Below are 26,703 nucleotides of genomic sequence, written 5' to 3' on the forward strand. Positions count from 1 at the left end.
TGGCTGCCATACATTATCTGATTTTTTTTTTTTTTTAATAATTTTAGAAATTGGATGTGCCCTTGTCTTTAAGAAACACCAATACTTCAGAGCACATGGCTTTGTTCTGTTAGTGCCATTTTCTTTTGCTCCAGCCAGTTAATTCAGCGCTCTCTCACTTAGGAGACTTGATGACCAAAAGACTCCCCTATTCCCTGCCTGATGACAAGAAGTAACCCTGCGTGGAGATTTCCGGCACCTTTCACTGCCGGAATTCACTGCACAGTTCTAACCATGGGAGAAAAACCCCATAGCGCACAGGTTTTCAAATCACCAGGTCCGTTTTAAGAGGGAACCAGCATGATGGGGGACATCAGATACAAAACAATTCTTTACTACAGACTATGGGTGTTTACTTAAGAGGAACACTCCAAATGTTTATATTACAGCTTACCATGTTGCATCCTGTTGTAGCTTCTCTGACTACCCAGATACTCCTTTGTAATTAGTCCTTAAGGCAACATTTAAGTTTCAGTTCCTCAGCAAAGGAACAAAGGCAATAGGATGCATTAATTTACAGTATCACCCTCCCCATCACTTTGTATCTTGGGGATGTGATAAGTAATACACAACAGGTCCCAGGAGAACTAGCACATTAAAACTTCACCAGGAGAAATGCTTCCGTGAAGCAAAACCAGCTTACCAAAGCTGGTAAGCAACACTTCAAAACTCGCTCTCTGTGCAAGATTAATTCTGTTATAGATGAGTGTACTATCAGCTGCACATTTCCTCTAAAAATCATGCTACTGCATTCTGCTACTATCACCACGCTATCAGGCCTTGCTCTGAAATTAATCATGAAAGATATGCAGCGTTGCAAAATACATGGAACAGCCACAAAGAGAAAGCACCAATACGACATTTTAAAAACAGAATACTTTTTCTTTATTGCAGTAGAGAGCAGGGGAGAAAGTCTTGTCTTTGCTACAGTCACAGGGGCTGGACAAGCCTTCAGCACTTGAGCCTTGTTCAGCCATAACTACTTAGTAATTCAGGGCTCTGGACATGCCGGGTACACGTACTCCTTACAGCTCTTCACCATGCTAAAGACTCTGCAGCACCTGGTCATCTACAGACCAACAAATACATTCAGATGCAATATCTGGATCGCCCTGCAGCTTTGCAGGAACTCATCAGCAAAATACTGCTGAACAGAGGGAAACTAAACTACTTGAACACTGCAATAAAATATAGGGTCTCCTGATTTTAATAACCACAGGAGATGCAGCACTAGCATCAACAATCCAGCCTTCTCCACAATACACTTGTCGATGTGCTTTATGCCCAAGTTAGAAAAAATATAGCATTGTCACATGAGTCCCGAATGTACTTTTATTGTAAAAATATGTGCACCTACTTAGGAATTGCTCTGTTTTTGTAATTTCTCATCTGGTTCACCCCTTCTTCATCTTAAGCATTGCCCAGAAGGTCCAATTAATACCATAAGAAACTGTCTCACAAGGGACAGTGACCTCTTTTTACAAAAGAGACCTTGAAGAACAGAAGAATTAAACAATTTAGGGACAAAGAAAAATAGAGGAGCTCACCACTGGACTGGCCCGAGCAGAGCTGGCTCTTGAGGATGCCCGAGATCCTGAACCAAGGTAGCAGCTGTACTCAGAGGGCTGCCGCAGGAAAACCAAGGACAGCAAGCAGAGAAAAGAAAAAGCATTAGAATTGGGATAGGAAGCAATAGAGGATTTAGAGCATTACAGCTGAAGTTAGTTACAGAAATGGTTACATGCAGCTGGACAAAGGAATAGCAGTGAAAGAGAACAGACACCTCAACTGTTCATTAAAAAATTAAGGCAAGCAGTAATTCAAGTTGACAGACCAAGCAGAGTTTTGATTTAATTCTTAGAGCGACAGAATACTAATGGTTTATTTATATATTTTAAGATAGCAGTCACAAGTAAACAACTCTTAGTCTCTATACAAAAGGCTCAATCCTACTACTCTTTGAGAGTTCTGAGGTTCTCTGGTGAGCCTTCTTTTCAGGTTTCCAACATTGTGAACATATAAAATGAATCCGTGCTCCACAGGCTAAAGAGAGAAACATCCATCTAGGTGGTGATTAAAGTAAAAACTAAGACCATCTCAGAGACCGAGTATCTCTTCTGCTTTTCCAGCACCTGCAGTCCTCATATCCTGCCAAAGAAAGTATTTTAATCCTTCATAAAAGCAAACATCTAAGCAGTGATGCAGAACAGACAGGGCTGACTTGCTGCTGACAAGGACAAAGAATGTGTCTACACAGTCTTATTTCCAGAGGTTATACCACAGTGGAAGTAGAGAAACAAACTGAAAGTTTAAAGAACCAGGAAAACAGAACTGGAACTTATTCTAGAAATGCATTTTAGAATTATTCCCTCTTTTCACAAATTCTAGAGTAGCACCTTCACACTCAGTCTTATATAGACATGTACTTTATAGAAAGATATGTAAGCATCTATAAAATGGAGATTTTAATATATATCGTACTACTTTTTTTTTTCACTTTTTGGTTGTTTGTTTGTTTTTTGGTTGGTTGGTTTTGTTTGTTTGTGTGGGTTTTTTTGTTTGTTTCTGGGTTTTTTTGTTTCGGTTTGGTTTTTTTAAGGTTTCTTCTATTAAGTTACTTGGCCACTACAGGAATGCTCTGGAGCCCTCAGCTACAGACACAGCCAGGTCTTCACCATGCTACTGTAGAACTGTTTCAGCATCACTAGGCACACTAACGAAGTGGCACGGTATTAACAAAAATTAAGCTTACAGTATTCATAAATGATAAGAGGGCAAGCTGGAAAAAATAACCCCAGCTACAGTACAATCATAAGCTTAGTTACTAACCACAAAGCATTACATTGCAAGGTATACAGCCCTTGGCAAGCCCCTGAAGCAGGGCAGAACGTGACCAAGGCATGTCTTCCGATGTCTTACATGAAGTGACACTGGCTTTATACACCTGAACTACTGAGCTTCATTTCAGAGATGAGAAGACACAAAAATTAGAACTGCGTTGCACAAAGTTTAAAACTATTTTCAATCACAGCCACTTCAATTCCTAAATTAAAACCAAAAAGGACTCCAATAAATATTTAGATTTTGTTTTCTTAAGTAGTTCTAGCACAGAGGCCTAGTGTCATCACTGGTGTTTTATATTTAACATAACAAGGATGTAGAATAAACTAGAATCACATGACAGGGAAAAGTATGAACTACTGAAGAATCCCATATTAATGTTTCATGGGATCTATTTATTCCACAGTTGCTCTCTGCATATTGCAGGGCAGAATATGGAAGCAAGTGCCAATTGTTCATTGTTCAGCTGAGTCCAGGCACAGCCCATTTCAGCCTCACCCCCACATTCACCTGTTATCTCATCATCCAAAAGCATTCTTTGGGGACAGCTAACTAAATGGCACTCCCTCTACATGTTAAAAGAGCTGTGATGTTCAGAGATGTTAAAATAACCACAGATAACTTAGTAATTGCGACAAGGTCATTTCCTTTAAGGCAAAAACCTTCAACTCTCTCATTACCACAGGTGACCGACCGACAAACTGGAAAGGCTGGGTGACATGCAGGCTTCCAAATACCTGCGGCACAGGGTGGGATGGGGAAGGAGGAAGGGGAACAAGCATCAGGGTTTTATTCAGTGTTCCCCACTCAAACGATTAACAGTGGCTCAAAGACTTGTAAACAGTGTTTGGGCTCAGAGCCCACTGTAAATTATTTCTCCCAAGAGTAGAATTGTATCATCTGGTCCTCTGAGAGGCTTATCTCAAACAAAAGCAGACATCCCGTACAAACAAAGGGCTACAACCAGTCCTGTGCAGCCTCGCTGGCAAATTCACTGAATTACAGGCTGCCACAACAGTCCAAACAGATAAATAGTAATTTTCCAAGACAGCCAAATAAAAATAAGGAACAACTATGAAACAAAAAGTAATTTGAAGCTTAGTATCAGTAGCAGCAAGGTGCACAGCCCAATTAGCAAATCACTGTGACTGCAAGGGCATGGAATAGCCCTTTAAAGACGAGCAAGTTCTTAGTAAGCATTCTTGAAGGATTCCTAATAAAATTGTAACTTTTATGATTAATTAACATCAATATTTTGTCTTGAGGGTTTTTTTCTGTTATGGTCTTCAGTGGGGTTTTTTTGTTTGTTTGTTGGGGCTTTTTGTTTGGTTGGCTATTTTTTGATAATCAGTAAAGGATTTCAGATGGAATAAGCAGTGGCTCCACAGACCAGAATCTAAAAGTAAAAGAAGACTGGCTTTTTAAAATTTCCCTCCCCCCCGGCAGATACAACAGCAGCACAGATACTGCCTGGCACAAACAACCACCAAGAAGAGGTGAAGGCATTTTCTGCCTTCTAATCTATAAGCTGAGTCCTGCAGCCTCTCTTTTTTGAAAGGAAACGATTTATATTTTCATTTCTCATATTGTCTGCCTCCATAAATGACAGAGCCCTCCATTCACAGGAACATGTATTTTGAAAACATTGTCACAAGTTGCCTGAGTCATTGCTACAGAATATAAATCCAGCAAACAAAGTCAAGCAAGTAATACAGTCACAAAAATCCTTTACTTCCTGGTAACGTGTAAGTGCTAATGATGTAACACTGCAGAAGTGTGTGTGTTTGGTTTTTTTAATTATATTATTCTCACTTTTCAAAAGATAAGTCTCAGTGAAGGAAGGGATTCATGTACCATCTTTCCAAGGTGTTTTATCTGCAAATGAGGTGCAAGGCAGAGCTGAATGCCCCTCGCCAGGCCCGGTGTTAAGACAGCAAATAAATCGCTACTTATTCTTTCATGGAAACAGTTCTTGTACTTTTGCCTACAGTAGCAAGCTATAAATCTCACACAGTCCATCTTAAGTGTTCCTCAGCGCAGAAAAGGCTGTTTTCTGGTACACACAGGTTACGGGAGGACAGAGACAAGACAACAGAGAAATGCAGAAAACATCTTACAGCACGAGAACTAGAGGCACTATACCGACGGCTCCCACTGTAAACGCTCTCGTCATACACAGACGCCTACAATTAAAAGACAGAGTCAGAAGAAGACTGGCAGGCCTAGTTTCTGGTTTCAGTCTGGGACATTACAAATTCACAAGATGCAGTGCGAAGGACGTAGGGGAACAAACGGTATGTGCAAGGACAGGGACATCTCTTGTCTGCAACCACAAGCAACATGCAAGTGAATATCTAACAAAACCTGAAGTCAGTGAGCTGGGACACCATAAGGAACGTGCAAAGCCTGACGTAACACCCCTCCCCCAAATTTCATCACACAGTCATGCATTTCTAACCATTCTCAATGGTTCACATTTGGTACCAACAAAACGGCTACATCAATTCTTAAGTTGTCAAATCTGTTTAGCTTTCATATCTGGTGCTGGCAAATATGGGGGAAAAAACCTACACCTGATGAGCTTCACTTACTAGCGAGTTTACTAAATTAGTAAAAAAGATGGAAGATGCATATTCTAGGACTTGCTCTAGTTTAGCATATAAATGTCTGGCTTAGGAAACACAGGGGGAGCAGGAAACTCTACCTTTAAGCTTTGACAAAAAAATCTGAGAAGCTCATTTGAAACAGTAACAGTGGACATTGACTATATAAATTTTCAAACAGATTTTTGTTAGTTGTTACACAACTAGAAAGAATTGATGTTGCCTCTCTCTGGCCTGTTCCTGCACATCATAGCTAATACACCAAAATGAAGACAACTGTCTCCATCCAGACGGAAGCCTGTGGCAGCATCACAAGCCCACGAGCAGTGGTTGCACAGTTCTAATGGGAATAAAAAGAAGTATCAGCAAATCCAGGTCTGTACAAACGTCATCTCACACGTGCATTCTGATGGATCAGACACCAGAGTGTGAAATCAATGGGTCTAAAAGGAACCACAGAGGTCAGAAACAACATATGCATGGCTGAAGGTGAGTGGCTTTGGTATTTGTGTTTACAGCATTAGAACAACAAACCCTGTAACTTCTGGCTGGCAAGGCATCGCTGTACAGCAAGGAGGGCTGAGGAAGACAAGCACAAAACTTTTTTTGCAAAGAAAATGAAACAAAAAAAGGCACCTACAGCAAAATTAACCATTTTGATAAGAGATTAGGATTATTAAACTACAACAAAAGGAAACCCAGTATAGAGAGTTATTAGTCATTCGCACCATGAAAGCACTAGATCTCAACTCCCAAAGACTAAGAATACCAAGCAGACACGTGCATTTCCTACAGGAAGGGAGGACACGACAGTATGCAAAAGCAAAACAGCATAATTTAATTTTAGGTTGTTAAAGTGTTATTGTCTCACACGCATTTGTGTATAGCAGCCAGAAAGGGTGTTTCTCCTCACTTCAACCAAAGCCAGAAAAAGAGATACATACAAAGACAGAAGTGTTTTAAGATACCCATTTTAAGCATTTCACACAGCTAGAAAATCATCCCTTGTGTATTTTATTAGTTAACAAACATGCAGAGAAAACCCAAATAATTCACAACAAAACTATGAGTACTTACATTAGAGCACCATAAAACAAATTACATTGTTCTTATCAACCATAATTCACAAGATGCAGTGATTAAGTTCAGAGAGCACAGACTGTCTCTGGCATAATTAGGTGTAAGAGATACTCCAGCAGTGGTCCCCAGCCCACAGCCTGCAGGCAATGTCCTGCTAAAAGTCACCCCACTCACCTGTGGTGTCACCCCACTCATCTTCAGTGTCCCCGTCACCCTGTGGTGTCACCCTGCTCATCCTCAATGTCCCCAACACCAGCCACCACAATGCACCAGGTGACGGGCAGGACAGGCTGCGGACCACTGCTTGAGCTCTGCTTTGCTAGTGCTGGACTGGCTGAGTTCTGCCCACACGCAGAGGGCAATCCAACCTCTCCAGGGGATTTCAGCAATTTTCCTCTATCAGTCTGTGAATGACTTGCTTGTAATTTCATTTTATGCAGATTGGATTCTCTTAAAGTTGCTAGACTGACATAGTGAGCAGAGGAGTTGCCTCAAATAGAATAGAGAGCTTCAGTTAATTAAGATTTCCCCTATTTTTCCAGACCAACTGAGGCCAAAAGCAAACAAAGTAAGTGTAGGAAAGGGAGGAGCTGCAAAGGAAAACTAATTGTGCTCATTTTAAAACATATTTCCATTACTCATTCCAACCCAATCTTAAAAGGTCTGGTGTTTGTTTTCTGTTGGTGGTGGAAGGTTTTATTTGTTGGTTTGGAGTTTTTTTGTTTTGAAGTTTAACTAAAAAGAGCTAAAGAGACTCTGAACAATTGGTCCAAACTGATTCCTAAGTACAAGAGGTTGCATTATCCAAATGAAGTCAGAACGCCAAATCCAGGCCAGGTAAAGCCAGAGAGCAACAGACCCAATTTCCATTTTGGGAAGAAGGCTGAGATGTGGAAGCATAGCCACTGTTGTGAAGACCCAGATCAGAGTAGTATGAAGCCTGCATTAATAACAAACAAAAAAAACCTCCTTGAGTACTCATCTTTGTAATGTGAAGGACTTTCTAAATTCCTTTCAATAGGAGACAAAAAGGAAGTTAGGTGATTACAAACTGCAAGGAGTCAAAATGCTCACAGATGTAAAAAGAAGAGCTAAATGCATTAAGGATATGAGGCTGTGTGAAAATTGAGTGCCCTTTCCATCTGTAGAGATTTAAATGAAAAACAAAAACTAAACAAAAACAACACAAACCCAAAAGTCTTTCCTCTACCCGTACAGCATCTTATGCACAAAATACCCATTTGGTTTGTTTTCCTCTGAAAAGGCTTGCAATGCACACATTCTCTCCTCCCTTCTCACTGCTATGACCAACATGACAGTATGCTGCAAGGACATGGTTTGTATGGGAATTCCAAGATGACAGACAATATTTTCAAAAGCATGCATGCAGTTCATGCACCGAAGTTTCACCCTAACTATAGTTAAGTGAAGCAGCATTTATCAGCGTATTTCCAGCTTATGTGAAACAGAACAGATAACATCTGTTTTACAAGATGCTGGAAATGTTAGCTTTCAGGCTCAAACTCAGAATAAATGGCTGCATCACAGCTTCATACCTAAAAACCCACACTCCTGCCTTAGAGGATTTATCTCTTTGCATGTGCAGTCCCATCGCTGCAGCCAACAGATTGGACTGCAACTGCCCATCAAGCACTGGGAAAACATCTTGATCAGAGAGAAGGTTCGGCTTCCTTCTGAATTCTTGAGGAGTTTATGCCCTACAAGCTAAACCTGCAAGAAATTCAGGAGGTGTGAGGACAACTCTGCTGCAAGATGGAAAGCAAAGCCAGGGACCAAAACTGTTGGCTGTGCCCATCAGGAGAAGTGAGTAGCCCACTGTTAAAGAAGGCAAGGCTGAATGCAAAGACAAAGTTTCATGTAAGAAGTGAGGCTGTTTAAGTTAAACATCTTGTTTTATGCCTAGCATCTTGCCAGTCTTCCACTTTTGGTTCACTTAATCTGGTCTCCTCAAAAATGGGGAGATCTTAATTCAGCTCCAAGTTAAATACCAATAGTGGCTTACTGACAAATCCAGTGAACTTAATCACCCTTACCCTCCAAAATAACATCTAGTGTGATATCCATCATCTCCATTCATTCACCCTGGCACCTGTACTGGAGTGTAGGATGCCAGCTCAGCTTTTCAGCTGTCCTGTATTATCTGTGAGAATTTCCGCTGCACAAACACTTCAACACAAAGCTGGCACGTGGGGCTTGCCAGGGTGCAGGGGGGCTGACAGCAGTAGGATATTTATTATATTGAGTGGAACTCAGTATTTTGGTTTCCCGAAAAGCTTTAGGAGTATACGACAATATATTATGAACAACTTTAGCTGTTATAAACAGCTGGTTTTAACATGCAGGGATATTTAAATCTGCAAATCAAAGTCTGTTTTCTATGCAGACTGGAAATTCATATAGAAGACATTATGCATCTCACAGAGCCAAAGGAATCAAGAAAATTACAGGCATAGTAGAAAGGCTTTGTATTTTCCTTATTTTCAGAAAAATAGCAGCCTAAAAGCATAACTAAAATGCAATTAAATGGTTACTCTGCTGTGCCTGGGTGAGTACAAAGCCGCACCAGGACAGGGTGCTTAGGGTTGGGGAAGAAATGCCACCTCTCCGCATCCCCACCCTCCCGCCATGACCAGTGCTCGCTCAGTCTCCATGTAACCAGCCCTGCAACAATACACAATGTGCATGGGTATTTTCAAGGCCCCCTAGGCACTGTTTAGATTATTTTCGCATAGGTGCATGCATGCTGGTGCAAATGGCTGGTATGAAGGAGCTGCATAGCTCTTCCTTCTTTGCAATACTCCAGAGCTCCTTTTACAGTCCTTCTCTAAAATCCTGCTTCTCCAGTCATTGCTTATGGGGATACAGACAACCAAGATACTCTGATTTTAGCCGTCAGCCATTACTCAGCTTTCTTACAAGCTAATCCTTGCATCATGACTATAAATTATGTAGGTGTTAACTCCATTTACAAATGAGGGAGATCAGCTACAAATTACAGAAACTCGTTCATTCTTGACACTGGACTTCTGCCACTGCAGGCAAACAGATCTGTGGATAAGACACAAAGCCACACGCATATACTGAGGATATATCATTGTCCAGTCTCAAAAATTTTAGATCCCTTTCTGCCTCACTCTTTCTGAATGCCTGTAAAATAAGAAATCTGAATCAACTGAACTGAGCTTAAAGTTACCTTCATTCACACCTAACTAGTTTGTAATCCACATGGGGACTACCTAGGCACATGACATTATTAATTTTTAAGGAATTGACCCATTATGTTGTAATTAGAGTGTACAAGGCTGATCTCCATGCGGACATCACTCCATTTTGCAACTTAAAACTAGACAACCATTGTGGAAACAATAATTTTATCAACAGACTCAACACTTCCTTCCCGACCTGAAGAACTCTGCCTCTTCTCTGTTTTTTATTGTCGCTTTAGCGATCTTTACAGTTAGGTTTGGAGAGAGTATTCCTAAAAGTGAATGCCAGACAGACTGGCATCAACTGGTTTTGGAGTTTCAGCTGGTCTAAGTCACCCCAAACTCTCATCCCCTTCTCATAATTATTAATCTGAATTACGTTTAGTACTGAAAGCAGCAAGGAACTAATGATGTTGCCGTAATTATGCTTTACACATACTAAACATCCATGCTACAAACCCTAATAGTAGATGATTTTAAATTATTTAAATGGAAAGCAAACAACTTCTTTCCCCTGGATGACTTTCTTACAGATATTTTGCTCTTCCTGCAGTACTTGGAGCTCTGGAGTATGTCATTAAAGCATAAGAACATCATTTGTCAGAAGCACTAAGTTCCTTGAACTCGTCAAAGGGTTCAGCAAAAGTGCCAGAACAGGACATACTGTTTTCTTAAGAGTTTAAGCAACAGTATTTCATTTTCTCTTATCCACATACACAAGCTAAATGCATAAAATCACATGGAAGCAACAGTTTACAATGAACATGAAATATAAGGTCCCATTTCACTATTTATACAAGCGCCTGCTTAACTTCATGCTTACAAAGTAACTCACTGAAGTCCATCTCCTGCTTAGCATGTATTGCTCAAACACTTAGCTAAATGGAGTCTTAAAAGTAGTTTATTTTTCCCCTAAACATAGGGCTTTAGTCTGCATACCACTAGATTCCTTTAGAAGTCTTGGTAGCATAAAGATCAACAGGCTCTGGGCTTTTGTCTGCCTTTGTTAAAAAAAAAGGTAAGGGAAAAAACCCCCAAACGGTTCCCCTCCCGGCCCCCAAAGAGACTCTGATTGAGACAATACCCTTAAATTATTTGCACAAGCCCCAATATTTAACAAAGCAGGACAATGAAATCCTGTAATTGACACAAAACACTTGTGCTGGAACAGAAGAGAACATTGTGACCCACATACACACAATGAAGTTAATAATTAAGGGTTTTTTGACAAGAATAGCTCTATAAATAAAAGTACACCAATGGTAAGTAGTTAAGTAGTAACACTTGCACTGGCTGTTCATCTCTGTGGGAGTTTCCAGAAACCCTAAGGTACAGTTTATAAAGGGGAAAAAAAACAACAAACAGGTAAACGTCAAATAAACAACATATATTTGGGTAAATTTAAAAAAAAATTTCTATTTTACATGTGCAAATCTCAAGACAAGGACAAAATTGTAGGTGAGGCTTGGGCGTTTCACTGTTAGAGCAAAACATCAACACATCACACAGGCCTGAAAACAATCGTTCTGTTGTCCAGCACAAGGAAATCCTCCGTGCCAGGTGCCGCCAAACTATTTCTTGTCACAATTTCACTTTTACCCAATAAGCAGGTCTGGCTTCCGAGTTCTACTCGTACCCAATTTGGAGACTTCCCTTCCCACTCATGGCCTATTTTCTTTTTATTTTTTTAGACAGCTTATTGCTGCACCTCCGCGTCTGACAAACTGCAAAACCCACAACGTGCAGGACAGGAAAAACCTGCTTTACCACAGAAAAGAATGTGCTAATTAACTTTAATCGCATTAAATAGAGCAATAGATTTTATAGCAATATAAATCATCTACTAACCCTGCTAGATTTTCTACTCTGGGATGATCCATACATGTCTTCCTCATAACCATTGGTCTGTTATGGAAGGAAAGGAAAGAAGAAAAAAACAAAAAATAAAAAAGGAGAGAAAAAAAAAAAGTCGATGCAGACCCAAAAGGGAATTTTTAGCAAAAGTCATCACTTACGAAAAATCAAAGGCAGAGACAGAACTTTTGAAAGATACACCGGGAATAGCAGAAATGCAGGATTAGGTCATGATTTCAAACATGAGGACATGAACGTTTGTGTGTCTGTCAGTACTTGTATACCAGCCAAAAATGTCAAGGATACTCCTGCTTGCCTTTTTTGACCCCTTTTTTACTTGTTAAGAAACACCTTTGCTTCCCCTATTAATACTGCACTATACACCTGTCTCTTCAAACACTCTGTGAAGGGAACACAAGGCAAAAAGGGGACACTAGGGATAAGAGACTGCAATAAAATAAATTTATCACTGTAGCTACTGATATCACTGGCAATTACACAATCAAAAAGCAGCAAATTGTAGCAGAATAGTGTAATCTTAAAATTATATTTCAGAAATTAATTGAGTAAACATGGAATGCTGTATAAAATCTCTTCTTTTTAGCCTTCCCCAATTGCATCAAAATTAAACCCAGACAGTGACCATCTGCCACATCCCACTATTTTGTGTGGCAGTCTGAAGACTAATAAGATATTTCAGTCAGTTCAGCTGTCCTCTGTTGTGCTCAATAGCCTGCCTTGTTTTCATTAAGATGTTTGGTTTTTCTCCTTTGAGAGAAAACAGGTTCAGAAAGAGCGATTCATAAGCAGGGTGAGAGGCCTCAAGTCCCTATGGCAGCAGGGTTGGGAATAAAAAAACCCAATCACTACAATACAGTTTTCAGTCTGGAAATGAGACGCTGACGAAAAGAGGACAGATCTAAAGTCACCTCAGTTGATACCAATAAAAGCTGAGATTTCTCAAGCAATTCTGTATTCTGGCATCACTTCACAACAAGGCCTGGTTTAACATCAGAAATGAGGAAGCACTCTGTATTTGGGACGGGGGGTTTTTTAGCCGAATTTTAAATAGATTTTCTATCCAAATTAACTTTTGAAGTTCAAGTTTTAATGCATTCCAAAAATGAAAATCCACTAAACCCATTCTTGAATCAATTTCCAAGCAAAATATTTATCGTATACTCCACAGTGGCTTCCTGAGAAATTACACTAATTAACTTAGAAACCAGTTTAGACTCAAGCTGGTAAAGCAGCTTCTGGGAAAAGCTTCTCTACTGAAATGCAATATTCTCACCACAAATGGAGGGCCAACATCCAGTTTCTTTTTTTCAAGAAGAACCGTTTTGAAATACTGCTATAGTCTTCTCACACAGCTTGGGCTTTTCCCAGTTTTTACTAGGGTTTTTTTGGGCTCCTTGAATTTCTCTAACACCTTCCTGAAGAATGGGTAAAATGAACCTTCAGCAGCTGAAGCGAACACTCCCAGCTCCAGCTTCAACAGCACCGTGCAGAGCAGTAACCTCCACTGCCCCTTGCAGTTCTACACTGAGGAACTGTTTGCCTTTTTTCAGCAAAGTAATATTGACTAAATGTAACCTCAGATCATTATCTGAACCATTCCTATACAGAACTCCTTATTTTGTAATAGTATATTTAAATTTTCCCAGATGTGGTATTCTTCATTTATTTTTACTATTATTCAGTTTTGACAAGTTGTCTCCTATCCATCATTGGTATTTTTATTCTAACCTCACATGAAACCACCCTCACTCCCTGGACTTAGCTGGGCAATACAACCTCCATTGAACTGTTTTCCCCTTTGAAAACAGACAATGCTGTCTTACACAGGAGTAGATCAGATGAGAACCTTTCCAGTTGTCTCATTATCTAACAGTATTTTTCAACTAGCTGTGCATTTCTTTTACAAGACTCAGTCTTGCCCAAGGTTTCACTTAATCTCATGTAGAGACATGCCAAAAGCCTTATAGTAAGTTATAGTCACATCTAATGATTTTCCTTTATACTCTTAAATAATTACTCTGCTTAAGGAAATTAAGTTGAATTGGCATGATTCATTTTCCACAAATCCCAATTAACTGTTTATCACATTATATTTGAGGCACTTCTAAACATATTTAATTTGTCCTGCTATCTTTCAGATTTCAAACTGAAGCCCTATAGCTCTCATCATTTCTCTTGTCACTATGACCCATCCTCTCCAGAGATTTCTCCCATGTGTATTTTTGAAGGCAGATGCTCCAGACAGCTCCTGAAGAGCAGGGTCAGACCTATCAGACCTGGCTGACCTTTGTTTTATGCTACATTAACACATTAAGCATCCGATCATAACCTTAATGAAAATCGGAACAAATAAACTTCCATACTGGGGAGGCTGAAATATTCAAATTTTACTTGCTCAGTCTTCGCATGCAATTGACCCAATTCTTTTATATGTTTTCCTCTCACCTTGAACAGATGCAGAAAACTTTCTCATAGCCATTCTGTAACACACTCTACCTTAGACTGTGGCTAATCCTGCTTCTTCAGGATTCCTTCACAATCCCACATCCAGCTTCCACCTCTCAGAAAATTCCCTGCTGACTGCCAGTGTACTGAAGAACCCCAACCCAGTCCAGCATCCTCTTCTTGCAACTCACAGCCTTCCCTCCGCAGCACCAGCACACCACTCTGCCCTCTCTCGTGTACTCTTTCCTGCCCTGGAATTGTTCCCCATGAGATTCACCTATAAATCCTGACTGTATGAAAATGTGTTATCCTTTACCTTCCATCCAGGTCTGGCTTTGCAGTGCTCTATGTAGTACCCTATTTGTACAGGTGCTAGTAAGGCATTGACACTACACAAAATTACATTTAAGAAGAGATGTAGACTTCACTATATATATATTCTAACTACCTTTATGAAAGAAGCAGCCATTACTACAGATATATTCTATCAGTATTACATATTTCTGTGTCATGTTAAAGCTCAAATTAGGTTTTGAGTATTTCCAAGATACTCTTTATGTACAACAGTGACATAAGTGCTTGGATTATACAACATTTTGCAGATGAAGCAATGCTCAGCATTCTTGGAGACCCAGCCAATCCTGAGATCTAGACCGTATCCTTGACATTAGGCCGGTGAGCTCAAACAGCCAATATACTTGCACATATTCGTTGTCCTATCACAGTGGCTTTGTATGCAAAAACCTTTCTTGAGACAGTCAAGATACATACTGCTTTGGAGTAGTTCTTCTTTTTGGTCCGCTCATTCTCTAATCCAGCCTGCAGTGAGATTAAGAATGCAGGATGAAATGATCAATGAGTTTCTGTGCACCCATCCATAGCCAGGCATGCATATCAACATGCAAAAACATTGATCCAATTTTCCTCCAGCTCTACACAACATGGCTCAGTAAGAACACATGAAAAAAAAAAAATCAGATCTCAAAGTCAAATGATTGGTTATTAAAGAATATTGTTAAAAGCAATGATAGTGCTGTTAAATTTAGTAGCCACAGTTAAAATCATTCACGCTTGCTGGGTTAAGTCAATTAAAAGAGCTACCAGCTGTCAATATATCCATGCAAAATCCAAATGTGTTTGAACTATTTCTGTATATAGGTCACTCACAAACAGATACATAGCATTCCAATTTGAAACAGTGCAAGGAACAGAGGAGAGTTAAAAAGCTGGAGACTATAAAGCTGCTCTCCGCAGCTTGCATTCTGCAGAAACTGAGACACCTCTGTTTCAGCACAGCGTTGCCACAGGACAGCACTGCTAACAGTATGAGGAACTTTTTAAAACTAAGCTTAAAGTCCCAATCCTCATTGTCCCTTGCATCCCCCTTCTATTCTTCCAAGAGTCAGCTTTATCTCCATGTGCTCAATGCAAATACTTGCTCTTGTCTTATTATTTCCTACAGAGTTTGATTTTATCCTCCAAAGCAAAGGTAACAGCTCCATACACAAGCTTCAGCTTTGGTAGGCAGTGTATTTGCCCTGTCACCTTTGCTAGATCTATTCAGCATGGGTTTGGGAGAGTTTTAGCTCCTTTCCAGATTTATGCTGAAATAAAACCGGACATATCTGGTCCAATGATGGACAGATTGTAACAGAGAAGGTCTGTAAGAGGAAATAAAAGTTGTTCTGCTCTGTCCTGTGGTCGCTACTGAACTAGATGGAGCTTAGATCTCTCTAATCATTCAGTGCTTTTCATCTGAACTGCATCAGAGTAGTAGGTGAAACAAGCAGCATCTTTACATCACAGACCATGAACTACCTCAGGGTCATTTTATATCATCCCTTATCTCTCATCGGCTATCACAACTGATGTTAGTTTCTTCTTCATAATTTTTAAACACACACTGCAACTGGCAGACTATTCTCACCACTGGGTAGGTGCTGGTATATTCCAAATGTGACTGTAAAGGCATGAGAGGAAAGAAAAAACAGAATACAAGGGAAAACACTTAAGTAAGTTATGGCAATCAAAATAATCCCCTGAACAAAAACAAACACACACACAGAGGCACAGAGATGTAAATCCCAACTAAAGAATTCTGATAATGCAGGACTTCTTGCACAAAACCAGAAGTCAGGAACTTTGGAGCAAAGAAAACGAGGAAAATGAACAAACTCCATTATGTAGCTCATAACACAACAGTATTTCATGCCAGATGGTCTCAGATTAGAGAGAGAAGTGGGGGAACAAGGGTACTTGCAGTAGAAAAGAGACTGAAGAAAGATTCAAATGTCTCAACAAACACAGGATGATGTTACTGAGCTCTGAGCTTCCCTAGGAAAAAAAGTGGGATAAAGAATCGAGGTCGCAGAACTTCTGAAACAATAGAGGCGGGACACTTTATGCATTCAGGATGAGCTACAGACAAGGTATTAAAGATGCCCCTTCATTGCAGCTGAAGGTCTGCTGGCAGGAGGCAGATTTACTCAAACCAGCATTAAATCTAGGCCACTGTTTACAGTACAGTCACAGCTGCAAAGCTTAAATCAATATGCAGGCCTGGTCTAAATCAACACCTCAAGTGGTTCTGCAGTCCAGACAGATGGTTGCTCTGCCAGAGGCACCCAGGCCAGCTCCCCAAAAGCTAGCTCAGCAGATCCCTGCTGCCTGCAGTTCAGATATCCACTCAGAAAATATTCCAGGAGAAAACCCAGAGTAAAATCCACACAGACTAATAGGCTGGTAAAATTTTAGGGAGACATACATTCCTGACATGGGCTCATTCCATTGGAAGCTTCTTGTACAGAAAAGCAGCATAGCTTCAAAAAGCAAGCCCTAACACTATCAGCCCCTCACAGTGCAATGAGCCCAAGTGCCAAAGATACAAGATCGATTTTCAGAAAACAGAAGTCTTGCAAACCAATTACAATGGCATCCTGCAACTATGGAAGGAGTCTTCAAATACCAAAAAAAGAGAAGAGCATTCAGAATTCTCTGAGTAGTTTTATAAACGCTTTGTGGACACAAGGCTACAGTTTTTGGTGCCTTCTTCACTACAAAATAGCTCAGAAGCCAAACTGAACTCTAGTCCTTAGAGGTAACATTTTAGGTTGGTCATTTATTTTTGTCTGTGGATTCCCTGACGGTGGTTGTTAGCTTTGGTTTGTTTGTTTTACTTTGTTGTTTTGAATACACACACAGCAAGAGTTCAACCTTCGCAAAAGGGCCAGAGAGAGATGTTGTTGAACTATTAAAAGCATCTACTGTAAACCCACACTAGGAAAATGTTCTATCAATTCATTATGACTAAAACAACTAAAAGTTGGATAAGGGTAAATTTCAGCTCAGAGTGGCAAGCACTTGATTTCATCTACAATCCCAGTGGCACTTGGATCAGGAAAGGAAGCTCTCTCAAAACTTTTCCTGTGCATGCCCAAGCGTCAGCTTGCGTAAAAACGTTCATCAAATGCTACTGTGCATTATCATTAGAAATACCAGCCCAAAAAGTTTCAACCAGATCCTTCTGTCAGAAAAGGACATAATATCTTTGCAAAAGTATTAGGTATTAGGTATTAGGTATTAGGTATTTATGGACCATCCCAGGAACCATGTGGAGAGGGTTGTTCACCAGACCAGTACTGGTTATTGCAGCCCAAGGGAATCCTGGCAGCCCAGACCTGTCAGGAAGAAGGGTCAGGAGAACTTCTTCTCGAGGGATGGGGGAAAGTAGAATGCAAGGATTCTGCTGTTTAAATATATAACGATAAAACCCAGGACTGTATTACAAAAGCACATCACATGGAAATAGTAGCGCATTTCTATGAACAAAAGGTGTTCCAGATGAAGAGGGCTCCTGCTATCAACACAGTGCCAGTGCATTCACACATCTTGCCACATGAAGGGACACACAATTGTAGCCATTGTTCAACAATCCATCTGTATTGTAATCACCTTCTAAATAGAAAGAATTGAAATTTCAACTGATCTAGAGGGGCTTTTTCCCCCCTCAAAAAAAAAAAAACCCACAACTTGCAGAAACATGTCAAAATTTAAGTAAAATAAACATCAGTTTTCATGTTCAGCTGTGAAGATAAGCTTTTCTTCATTGACTCTCTGGAGCTTTAAGGCATCTTCTAGCTTTGAAAAGCACTAAAAGAAGGCTGCAATCTTAAAGAATATTTTAACAGCGTTTCATAAGTAGCAATAAAGATTCCACTAAAAAGGGAACAAGACAACCCTTAGAACTTTTAAGTACATCTTATGCTACCTTACAGTGAACTCCATTAGGATCACTGAGCAGGCTCTGCAGTAGTAATTTCCCATCCCCACCTGTAATTCCAAAGTGCTTAAGACTTACTTCCACTGATAATTTGGTTTTGGTTTCCTGATCTGATAAATATTGATTACGGAGCAGGCCAGCACTCTCTCTTCCCAAATTCTCAGTATCAATAATGAAATAGGGAATTCACAAGGTGCATACAAGAAGTAGCTACATGTACCAGTGTTTTGGCTAAGTACTTCCTGCAACACTGACAGTGAGCAGCATTTACCGGCAAGGTTTTTACAGAGCCACGTGCTCTGCTTATGTTCCTGCACAGCACATACAAATCTGACAATTGCCATGGTTGAAAGAATTATTGACTTACATGTACTCAAAAATCCCCATATGCCTTGAACACAGAACACACCAAGACCTTGGAAGGACGATGTTACCAAAGAACTACAACCAGTCTGGTGGCACAGGAGGACAGCAACATCAGTACACACACATGCACACTTAAATTCTACAATTTACCAACCCTCAGGCTTCCGCGGCTACCCACAGACATGCGCTCATCTTCATCCGAAGCCTATCAAAAGAAAGTATAAAGACAAGAAAATAATGAAAAGAACACAAGTAACAGGCAGTGAGGTAAATACTGATGGCTTTGATGGAACAGAAGGAAAGAAAAGACTCACAGAATAAATGTCTTTAAAAAAGAATTGCATTAAACGATAGTAGAAAGTAAATGAAATCTGCCCAAGAAACACTGTTGAGCATTTTACTACACGGTGAATGACAAGCTTGCTCAGGTGTTCCCTGTTGTATGTTCTTGGCCCACAGTCTGAATAAACAAACATTAAACACTCTAAGCAGGTTACTTCCCCACCTTCCACCCCCTGCCCCCTTTACTCTTGTACATTTGCAAAAGCTCCTGGAGTGACTGGGGAGGGCAGAGAAGTCAGGAAGTGGCTTTGGGGTTTTCACCTGGCTGGGGCTGGGTGTGGGGAGCTTGTTCGCTTTTCTTTTTAAAAGGAAATGCCTTATATATGTCTGGGTTTTTTTTAATTTGAAATATCTAGCTATAAAGAAAAAGCAAAAGTAGATACTAACCGAGGCATTTCTTCGGGCTCTACGGGAATAACGCTCACTGTCTTCCTACCAAGGCAGCAGAGAAAAACAAAGAGCGAAGTGTTGAAAGGACAGACACACCAACAGAGCACTTTCAGAAAGATACAGTGAATTTGAGCAATGTATAGGAGCTGGTAAGGTTAAACCAAATAATGGAAGGTGACACCTTGTCACGTCAGAAAAACTTTTTGCCTTCACTTCTGACCCCAACTTTCTCCTCTTCCATTTTTTTTCTGCTACACACTTTCACTACTTTTACAGAAAGTTGTACACAGTGACATCTTCATTTGCATCTCAACAAAACATTTCAAGGGCACCTCTCTGCATCCGGGAACCAGCATACTTACAGTGCTTTTGTAATTAAGCTTTCCAGTTTGCGGTCCCTCAAAATCAAATCTCAAAAATCTTCTATCTGAAATGAATGGGGCAGGGCAATGGTCTCTCTCTGGCGGGTATCCCAGAGGGAAACAGCCTGGCCCCTTCTTCCAGACCAAAAGCATCTGCGCTCTGCTTACAAGTTCTGCGACATGCAGCACCGACTTTTGCAGGCCAAAAGCTGTGTTAACGCTGGAAAGGCTGTAGGGTGCATTAAGTTTCCAAGAAACTAATTCTACATGGAATTTAGAAACCGTAGTAGAAAACAGGGAAAAAAGTTTCAACATTGTAGTTAACGGTTCTCAAAAGCAAACTGATTTCTAAGCCAAGCACTTTTTGGTAACATGGAGCTGAATCCCCCTAGCAAAGATTTGAAGACACTTAATGGCTTATTTGTGAGAATAGAGCATCTTGGTAGATGGTTGGTCCATATGGCAGCAGGCTTTCAAGAAGGCATAGAACAAACCAGCATTTATGCCAATTAATTATCCAAGGTCATGGAAGCCAGAGAGTTGGAAAAGTTATCTTCCACACTGGAAATCAGCTGTTTGGTTTCGCCTTCTTCAGCGTGGGCTACTCAGCTTGTGGGGGAAGGCCACAAACAGTTTTTATCAGGCATCACTGGTAAGTTTATGAAGTCACTTGTGTTTGAAAGACATTTCATCCCAATGTCTTCCAGTCCTTTAACAACTTATTCATCTTATATTATTGGTGTTAAAACAGTCAAATGCTGCTAATGCCCAAGTCCATACCTGGTACCAACTTCACTGGATTAGCAAATAGCAGAATCCAGGATGTTGCATTATCGAAAAATCAAACATTAGCATATTAGCAGTAATAATGCACCCAAACAGTTCCCCTGGACCAGAACTTGCCCAAAATTTAACTGAAGACAGATTTGAGAAGACTCAAATTGTAACAAAATCCACAGAAGTAAAATGAGCACACGTGTTCCTTGTATCACAAGACACTTAACAGGTCTAAGTGATATGGTGGAGACAGAAGTCTGTAAAAACATAATAGATGCATTTAACCAAACCCTTGCCAGTTTTAAGGTTACCATAAGCCACATTTCAGGTATTGATGTGGACTGCAAGAATCCTTGTGGTTAAGAGTGCAATTCACACTCCCAATACATGAAAATACCTACTTTGTGGGATTTCAAATTCCGTGAGCTATACAAAACTTCAACACATAAAACAACAACATGTTGTTTAGCTACGTCAATCAAGGCCTACCATCCATTGCTCGATGTCTCCCCATTTAGTATCCAGACCATAATATTTCTACAGACAGAAAAGGGGAAAAAAAAAAGAATTTAGATGAGAAAGACAAACACAGAACATCTGACATGCATTGTCAGGTTTCGGCCAAGCCACACAGCTTCACACACACACACATGCTGGGCAAGAGCTGTGCCAGGTGCCACCAGAGCTCCCGCTGCAGGTGCCCAGCACAAACTGTCCAGCAAGGAGAAAGGTAGGACCAGGGTACTTGACAGCTGCTTCTTCTAAACAGTGCCAAACCACTGCGCTGTGAGGACAGGAACAAGGAGCGTAATGAGTCTTGAATTCCTGACCCATTTAAGTCAAGTCTCATTACAAGGGATCCAAACGCAAAACACTTTCAGGATGAAAAATGCTGTCAAATCATGTTTACCATACAGATTTGTCAAACCAGGAAGACAAGCTGAATACAACAAGTAATCTCTGTGCATTCTTATTCCCTGAACTCAGAACTCCCCAGGGCTCCTTTTCAGTACCATCCCGACAGCGGTGGTATCGCCAGCGAGCACAGATGAGGAACCTCTGGGACATGTTTCACCACTGCAGGCAGACTGGAAAGCCCTCTGCATTTCAGTACCAAATGCCATGCGTTTTCCTGGTACACTGGCTCTGATGAACCATTTCTCAGTTCGTATTTTATTGGCAACTTTCCTTTGCATCGCCACCAGACAGCAAATTGTTCAAAGATCGGCAAGTTTAGCAGGACTTTTCTTCCTCGCCAAACATGCGTTTTGAATCTAGTCTTAGGAAGTTTGCATTTATAATGGTGACCATAACATTCCTGTGTAAAGAAAAAAAAATCGCCGGCCTAAAGCACAGTAATTGGTAAATGGATATCCTGCTTAAGGAACTATAATATGTATTTTAGAGCAATTTAGATTATGTGCTTTGACATTCCTGTATTTATGCAAAAAAACAAGCTTGTACTTGCCAGCTTTCTTAGAGGCTTGAGGAAGCAATATCAACAGTCAAAGCTTTAGGTAATGATCAAACAAATTAGAAACCTGTTCTGTATTATATTCTGCATTTAGCACTCATCTCAATGGTAATAATGTAATTTTACCTTCACCGTTAAAAACCTCATTCACTATTTATTAATCAACTAGAACAAACAGCTGCACCTTCTTTGATACTGTATCAGTTTATTCCCACTTCAGAGTTCTTCCTCATTAAACAAAATTATTTTCATGTGAAAGTCATCTTCATTTTCATCTTAACAGCTCTGAACAGAAGAAACTCTGTTACAAAGTAGAATATGCAGTGGGGTGCTCAATTACACATCCTGGATACCCCAAACTGTACAAGGACCTTTGAATGTTGTCAGTTTTGGGGTCAAACTGGGAAAAAACAGAGGCCTGCAGCCATCCCATTTATTAGGAAAAATATTAGAAAATAAGTTCTTAAAGGCAATAATTTGAAAACAGGAAATAATAAATTCACTGCATTGCAGTTTTAAAGAGTATGCAAACATCAGAGACAACGGCCCAGCAAGCTCTTTAACCACATCCCTATGAAAACAGGGAAGTATTTTCCACTGCCTTCCCTGCAAAGCATCTGTGTGCTCAGATACATCTATTACCTCTATACAATATCTAGCCAAAGTGAAAATTCTCCCTAAAACTGCAAGAAATTAGAGTGTACCACAAGAACCATTGTTTCTTCAAGCGTTACACACTTCCGCACAAGTGCTCAGACTAGTTACTTCCAGGCAGAAGCATAGCACACACAACATGACCCCTGAAAATCATATGAACTCCAGCTGGTCAGGATTGTGTACACGATCAAAACCTACTGATTATATGCTTTGTGGGAAATCAGGTCAGGTAAAGCCTTATTAAAGGATTTTTTTCCCCCCTCAAGAGATGTATAACATTTTCTAACACTAGAACTCAATTTAAAAAAAATATCCACTATGAAAATTGAGAATCCTTTCTCACAAATAGGAAGGATCCATAAACATGCTAATAATTTTTGTAAGGTCTGCTGTTTCCTTTTCCTGACCTTCATTCTCCTTACTTTCTAACATAGGCTTCTGAATTCAGCTTTGCAAAAGGAAGATGAGGAAATATCCCTCAAAAAACTTGCCACAAGTTGAGTTCCACTTACAGTCTTTTCCTCCACCATGTAAAACTAGATGGCTAAATGCTTAATATCTCCCAAAAGAAAAATGTTAATGAATGCATTTGCCTCGAGACTATTTTTAATTTATAATATGTTAAACGGCATATCTCACACTGGACTGAATTGGCAGCATTTGAAGCGTCTGGTATTTTACCCCCTCGGTCTCTTCCCATTTCTTTCTCTAAGGTGACTGTTCTGTTCTGCCCGAGGGGTCTGGTTTGAATAGCCGCATGGGTTAAAGGAAAAAATTGTTCTTATCCATTTGTTTGGTCTTCAGTTTGAGGCCTTTGCCAGACTCAAGTTGCCTTCTACCCTGAAAAGTGATATTACAATTAAATAATTAATGACATTAATACCATTGAGAGAGAATTCCAGATCAGATTTGCTTGCTAAGTGATAGTGAAATTGCTAAGACTTGCAAACCCACTACGGGATGTTGCAAGGCTAACCCACTTATCTTCTCATCCATATCAGGACACCAACAGTAAACAACCTCCTTGTCTCCCATGGGGCTGTGCATGTACCAGAAGATTAAATTAGTTCCTATTAAGGAGTTTGATAATGAGTCTGTTGATCCATGGGCAGATGTTAATTTGAGTCACTCGGTACATAGTCAACTCCACAAATAAAAACAAGAGTAAGAGATATTTGTTGCCAAATTCATGGGGTCAGCATTCAATACCAGAGCACATGATTTGAGTAGCTATCTTCATACACATATGCACTTCGAGAGGAGAACAGCATTTCCAAGAAGTGCACACACTGCTAGGTCAGGCAAGAGAAACATGCAGTTAAGGCAGCTGGAGTGCCAGAACAAACCAGGCTGTGGGTTGAGAACACATTTATCATTCAGCAAGCAATAAAAATCTCAGGGAAAAAAAAATATTCAATAAGGTAGAAAATGGCAGGCTTGAAGAAATATATGCTTCTTCCTCCCTGAAAAAATTTTCTGGAGCTATTTCTCTTTCTGGTACCACAGTTCACATGCTGGAAGTATGTAATAGCCAAACATCGTTAACACAAACCCAAAAACTCTGTTGTTACATAGCAAATGACCTCAGTTACAGCTATTATCATGATCTTTGCTATGATTTGGAACTATGAGAAGAAAATTGGGAGGAGGGAAGAGATCATGACTTTACACTGAGAGAGTATTAAACAATACAAAAGCATTTACAATGCTTAGGTCACATCACAAGAAAGGCCATAGAGTTTATTTACCAAAGGATTACAAATTCAAACACAGCATCTCTGATTTACTTCAGTGACTTTCTGCAAACAAATTGATCTGAAAGTCATTCTTTCTGGTGACACCTGTTAGATGCTTGCCAGACCAAAATATTTTCAACAATACACTTGGCCTTCAGCTCAAAAATGGGTGTACAGTTCTCAGTGACACGTGGAGCCACCATACTCAGCTATGATGGCTGGTTTGCCGAGCTACTTTTCTGCTTATTGCTTATTCTTTGCCAAACAGTCTGTAGAAAAAATTGTATTAAATGTCCAACCAGGCACATTCTACACGGGTCATCTTCCCTCACTCCCCTTTATTATCCACTCCACAAGCCTACAGGATGGAAGGAGGGAATTGTATGGAAATACAAAGCCTGCTGTGCATCTTCCACTCTTTAGGGGTTTTTCTGATATGTTAGCAAGACTCAGCGTGGGAACACATACATGCAAACAAGAATGAAAGACAGCAAGCCCTACCTTCTGAACTTGATAGATCTAGGGGAAAAGGGAAAGGAAAGAAATAAGGAAACAAAAGCTACATGAACAAATAAATAGCAATGCAACGTTCCACAGCTCATTCTAAAGGGAAAAAAAATAATCATTTATACAGAATATACAGCAAAACACGAATACAAAACAGCGCACACTGAGGACCTGTAGAGCTACGTGGAATGAAAGCAGCATTTACATTCTAGGCCTCCTCCACATGAACAGCTAAGACGCAGCATCCCTGTTTCCACACCTGCTAGGCTCTTGGAAGAACACGCAACTTTTGCTCCCTGGACTTTGTACCAGACCACAACCCTGTGAGGAGGACCTCTTGCTTTTCCAACCTCCCTCCTTCAAAGTTACGGATGCCCAAATATTCACCTGGGATGACAGTTGTGCATCTACTACCCCAATAAAAGCAAACAGCATTAAATACAGAAAAATTGTTCTTTTAAGGACAAAATTTGCCCTTAACCAGTGAAGCATAGTTATTAATGCAAAAGCATCAATGCTATACATCTTTCACCTGTGTACAGCACCATGGCAGTTTGTTAAAAGTCTCTGAAAATCTCTTGCACGTACATTGCCAGCTTTGGAGGGTCTCTGCAGGTTGCTTTTTCAATTTTTCATGTTTCCACAGAGACTCACACCATTTGCAGCCACTAATAAATGCACTGCTGACTGTACAAAGTTGTTCCATAGTCCTGAAACATTTTAATAATACACAAAAGCATTACAGCCACCCTAATACATGAAAAGAGAAAACATGTTTTTTTCTTGTCTCCTTCCTAGCATTTCTAAAACAAGAAACCTTTCATGTTCATAAAGAATTAACTGGCTGCACAAATCCAGAAGGAAACTGAAGCTTCATTCTCCCCACTTCTCTGCTGAACACTTCGCTTTGTATCTGCAGGAAATGTACCACAGGCCTGGTTTCGAAGCCCTCAGCTGCCTTTCTGCTTCTCTTCCTCAATAAGCACTGATGTGAATAAATACCACCAGCAGCCCTCTGCTCTGTGAGTACAATCCCAGAGGAACAGGATGTTGTTCTGACTCCAATCCTTCAGCCAGTCAGCAGGAAGCAGGGTGGTCAGCCACCTGTATTTTGGAATATTTGGGCAATCCCTGCCATCCATTGCTTTTCTGGTCCACCTCAAAGGAACCCAGATCCCCGTGCTGAGAAGCAAAACACACTTCTTTCAGGCCCCATGCTGGTTCCCGTTTGTGATCATGAAGGACAACTGCAGAACCCAGCTTCATATCTCAGAAGCATTAATTCCTATTCCTACAAGCGCAGAGGGGGATAATTGAGACCCACATTTACAACTAGCATTCCCACACAACTAATCACATTGGTTATCTTTTACTAAGAAAACCTTGAAGAGGAACATGAGCTAAACCCTCCCACAGTTCCCAAGACTGCATACCGACTGATCTTTTGCTTTTCCATGGCACACGCAGAGTGCCTTTCATCCAAACACCATTTTAGATGTGGCAATTACCAGGGAGCTGTTTAACCTTTAAGCTTTAACTTCTCCATGCTGTTATTTCACCCACACTTCAAGACAACACCATGAAAGTCTAATTTTCTAAACCCTGATGCTTCAGGCTTGGCACAGCAGGTATTCCTGCTGAATGCAAAGCAAGACACACAAGAGGTCTTGTGTCCAGCATCCAGATTGCCAAGGGACAAGATA

General features: G+C 40.3%; 1 protein-coding gene across 33 annotated transcripts in view; it reads right to left on the reverse strand.

Moving 5' to 3' along the window:
• Window positions 1-26,703, reverse strand: part of LRRFIP1 (LRR binding FLII interacting protein 1) — a 108,443-nt gene that overhangs the window by 29,109 nt on the left and 52,631 nt on the right. For 10 of the 33 annotated variants that reach the window (XM_071811315.1, XM_065841055.2, XM_071811308.1 and 7 more), the window contains 11 exons: window positions 24,995-25,012; window positions 21,116-21,163; window positions 19,485-19,529; window positions 18,910-18,960; window positions 16,038-16,070; window positions 14,882-14,929; window positions 11,639-11,695; window positions 7,423-7,503; window positions 6,018-6,062; window positions 4,998-5,063; window positions 1,587-1,664 (listed from right to left, as the gene is read on the reverse strand). The exons of 3 other annotated variants lie outside the window; for them this stretch is intronic. In XM_071811315.1, coding sequence (XP_071667416.1) covers window positions 1,587-1,664; window positions 4,998-5,063; window positions 6,018-6,062; window positions 7,423-7,503; window positions 11,639-11,695; window positions 14,882-14,929; window positions 16,038-16,070; window positions 18,910-18,960; window positions 19,485-19,529; window positions 21,116-21,163; window positions 24,995-25,012 — 570 coding nt within the window. The remainder of the gene's footprint in view (window positions 1-1,586; window positions 1,665-4,997; window positions 5,064-6,017; window positions 6,063-7,422; window positions 7,504-11,638; window positions 11,696-14,881; window positions 14,930-16,037; window positions 16,071-18,909; window positions 18,961-19,484; window positions 19,530-21,115; window positions 21,164-24,994; window positions 25,013-26,703) is intronic. 20 more of the 33 variants (XM_071811313.1, XM_071811317.1, XM_065841044.2 and 17 more) reach the window with 14 other exon arrangements.

This window comes from Patagioenas fasciata, chromosome 7 (assembly GCF_037038585.1).
Source record: "Patagioenas fasciata isolate bPatFas1 chromosome 7, bPatFas1.hap1, whole genome shotgun sequence".
NCBI classification, from domain to species: Eukaryota; Metazoa; Chordata; class Aves; order Columbiformes; family Columbidae; genus Patagioenas; species Patagioenas fasciata.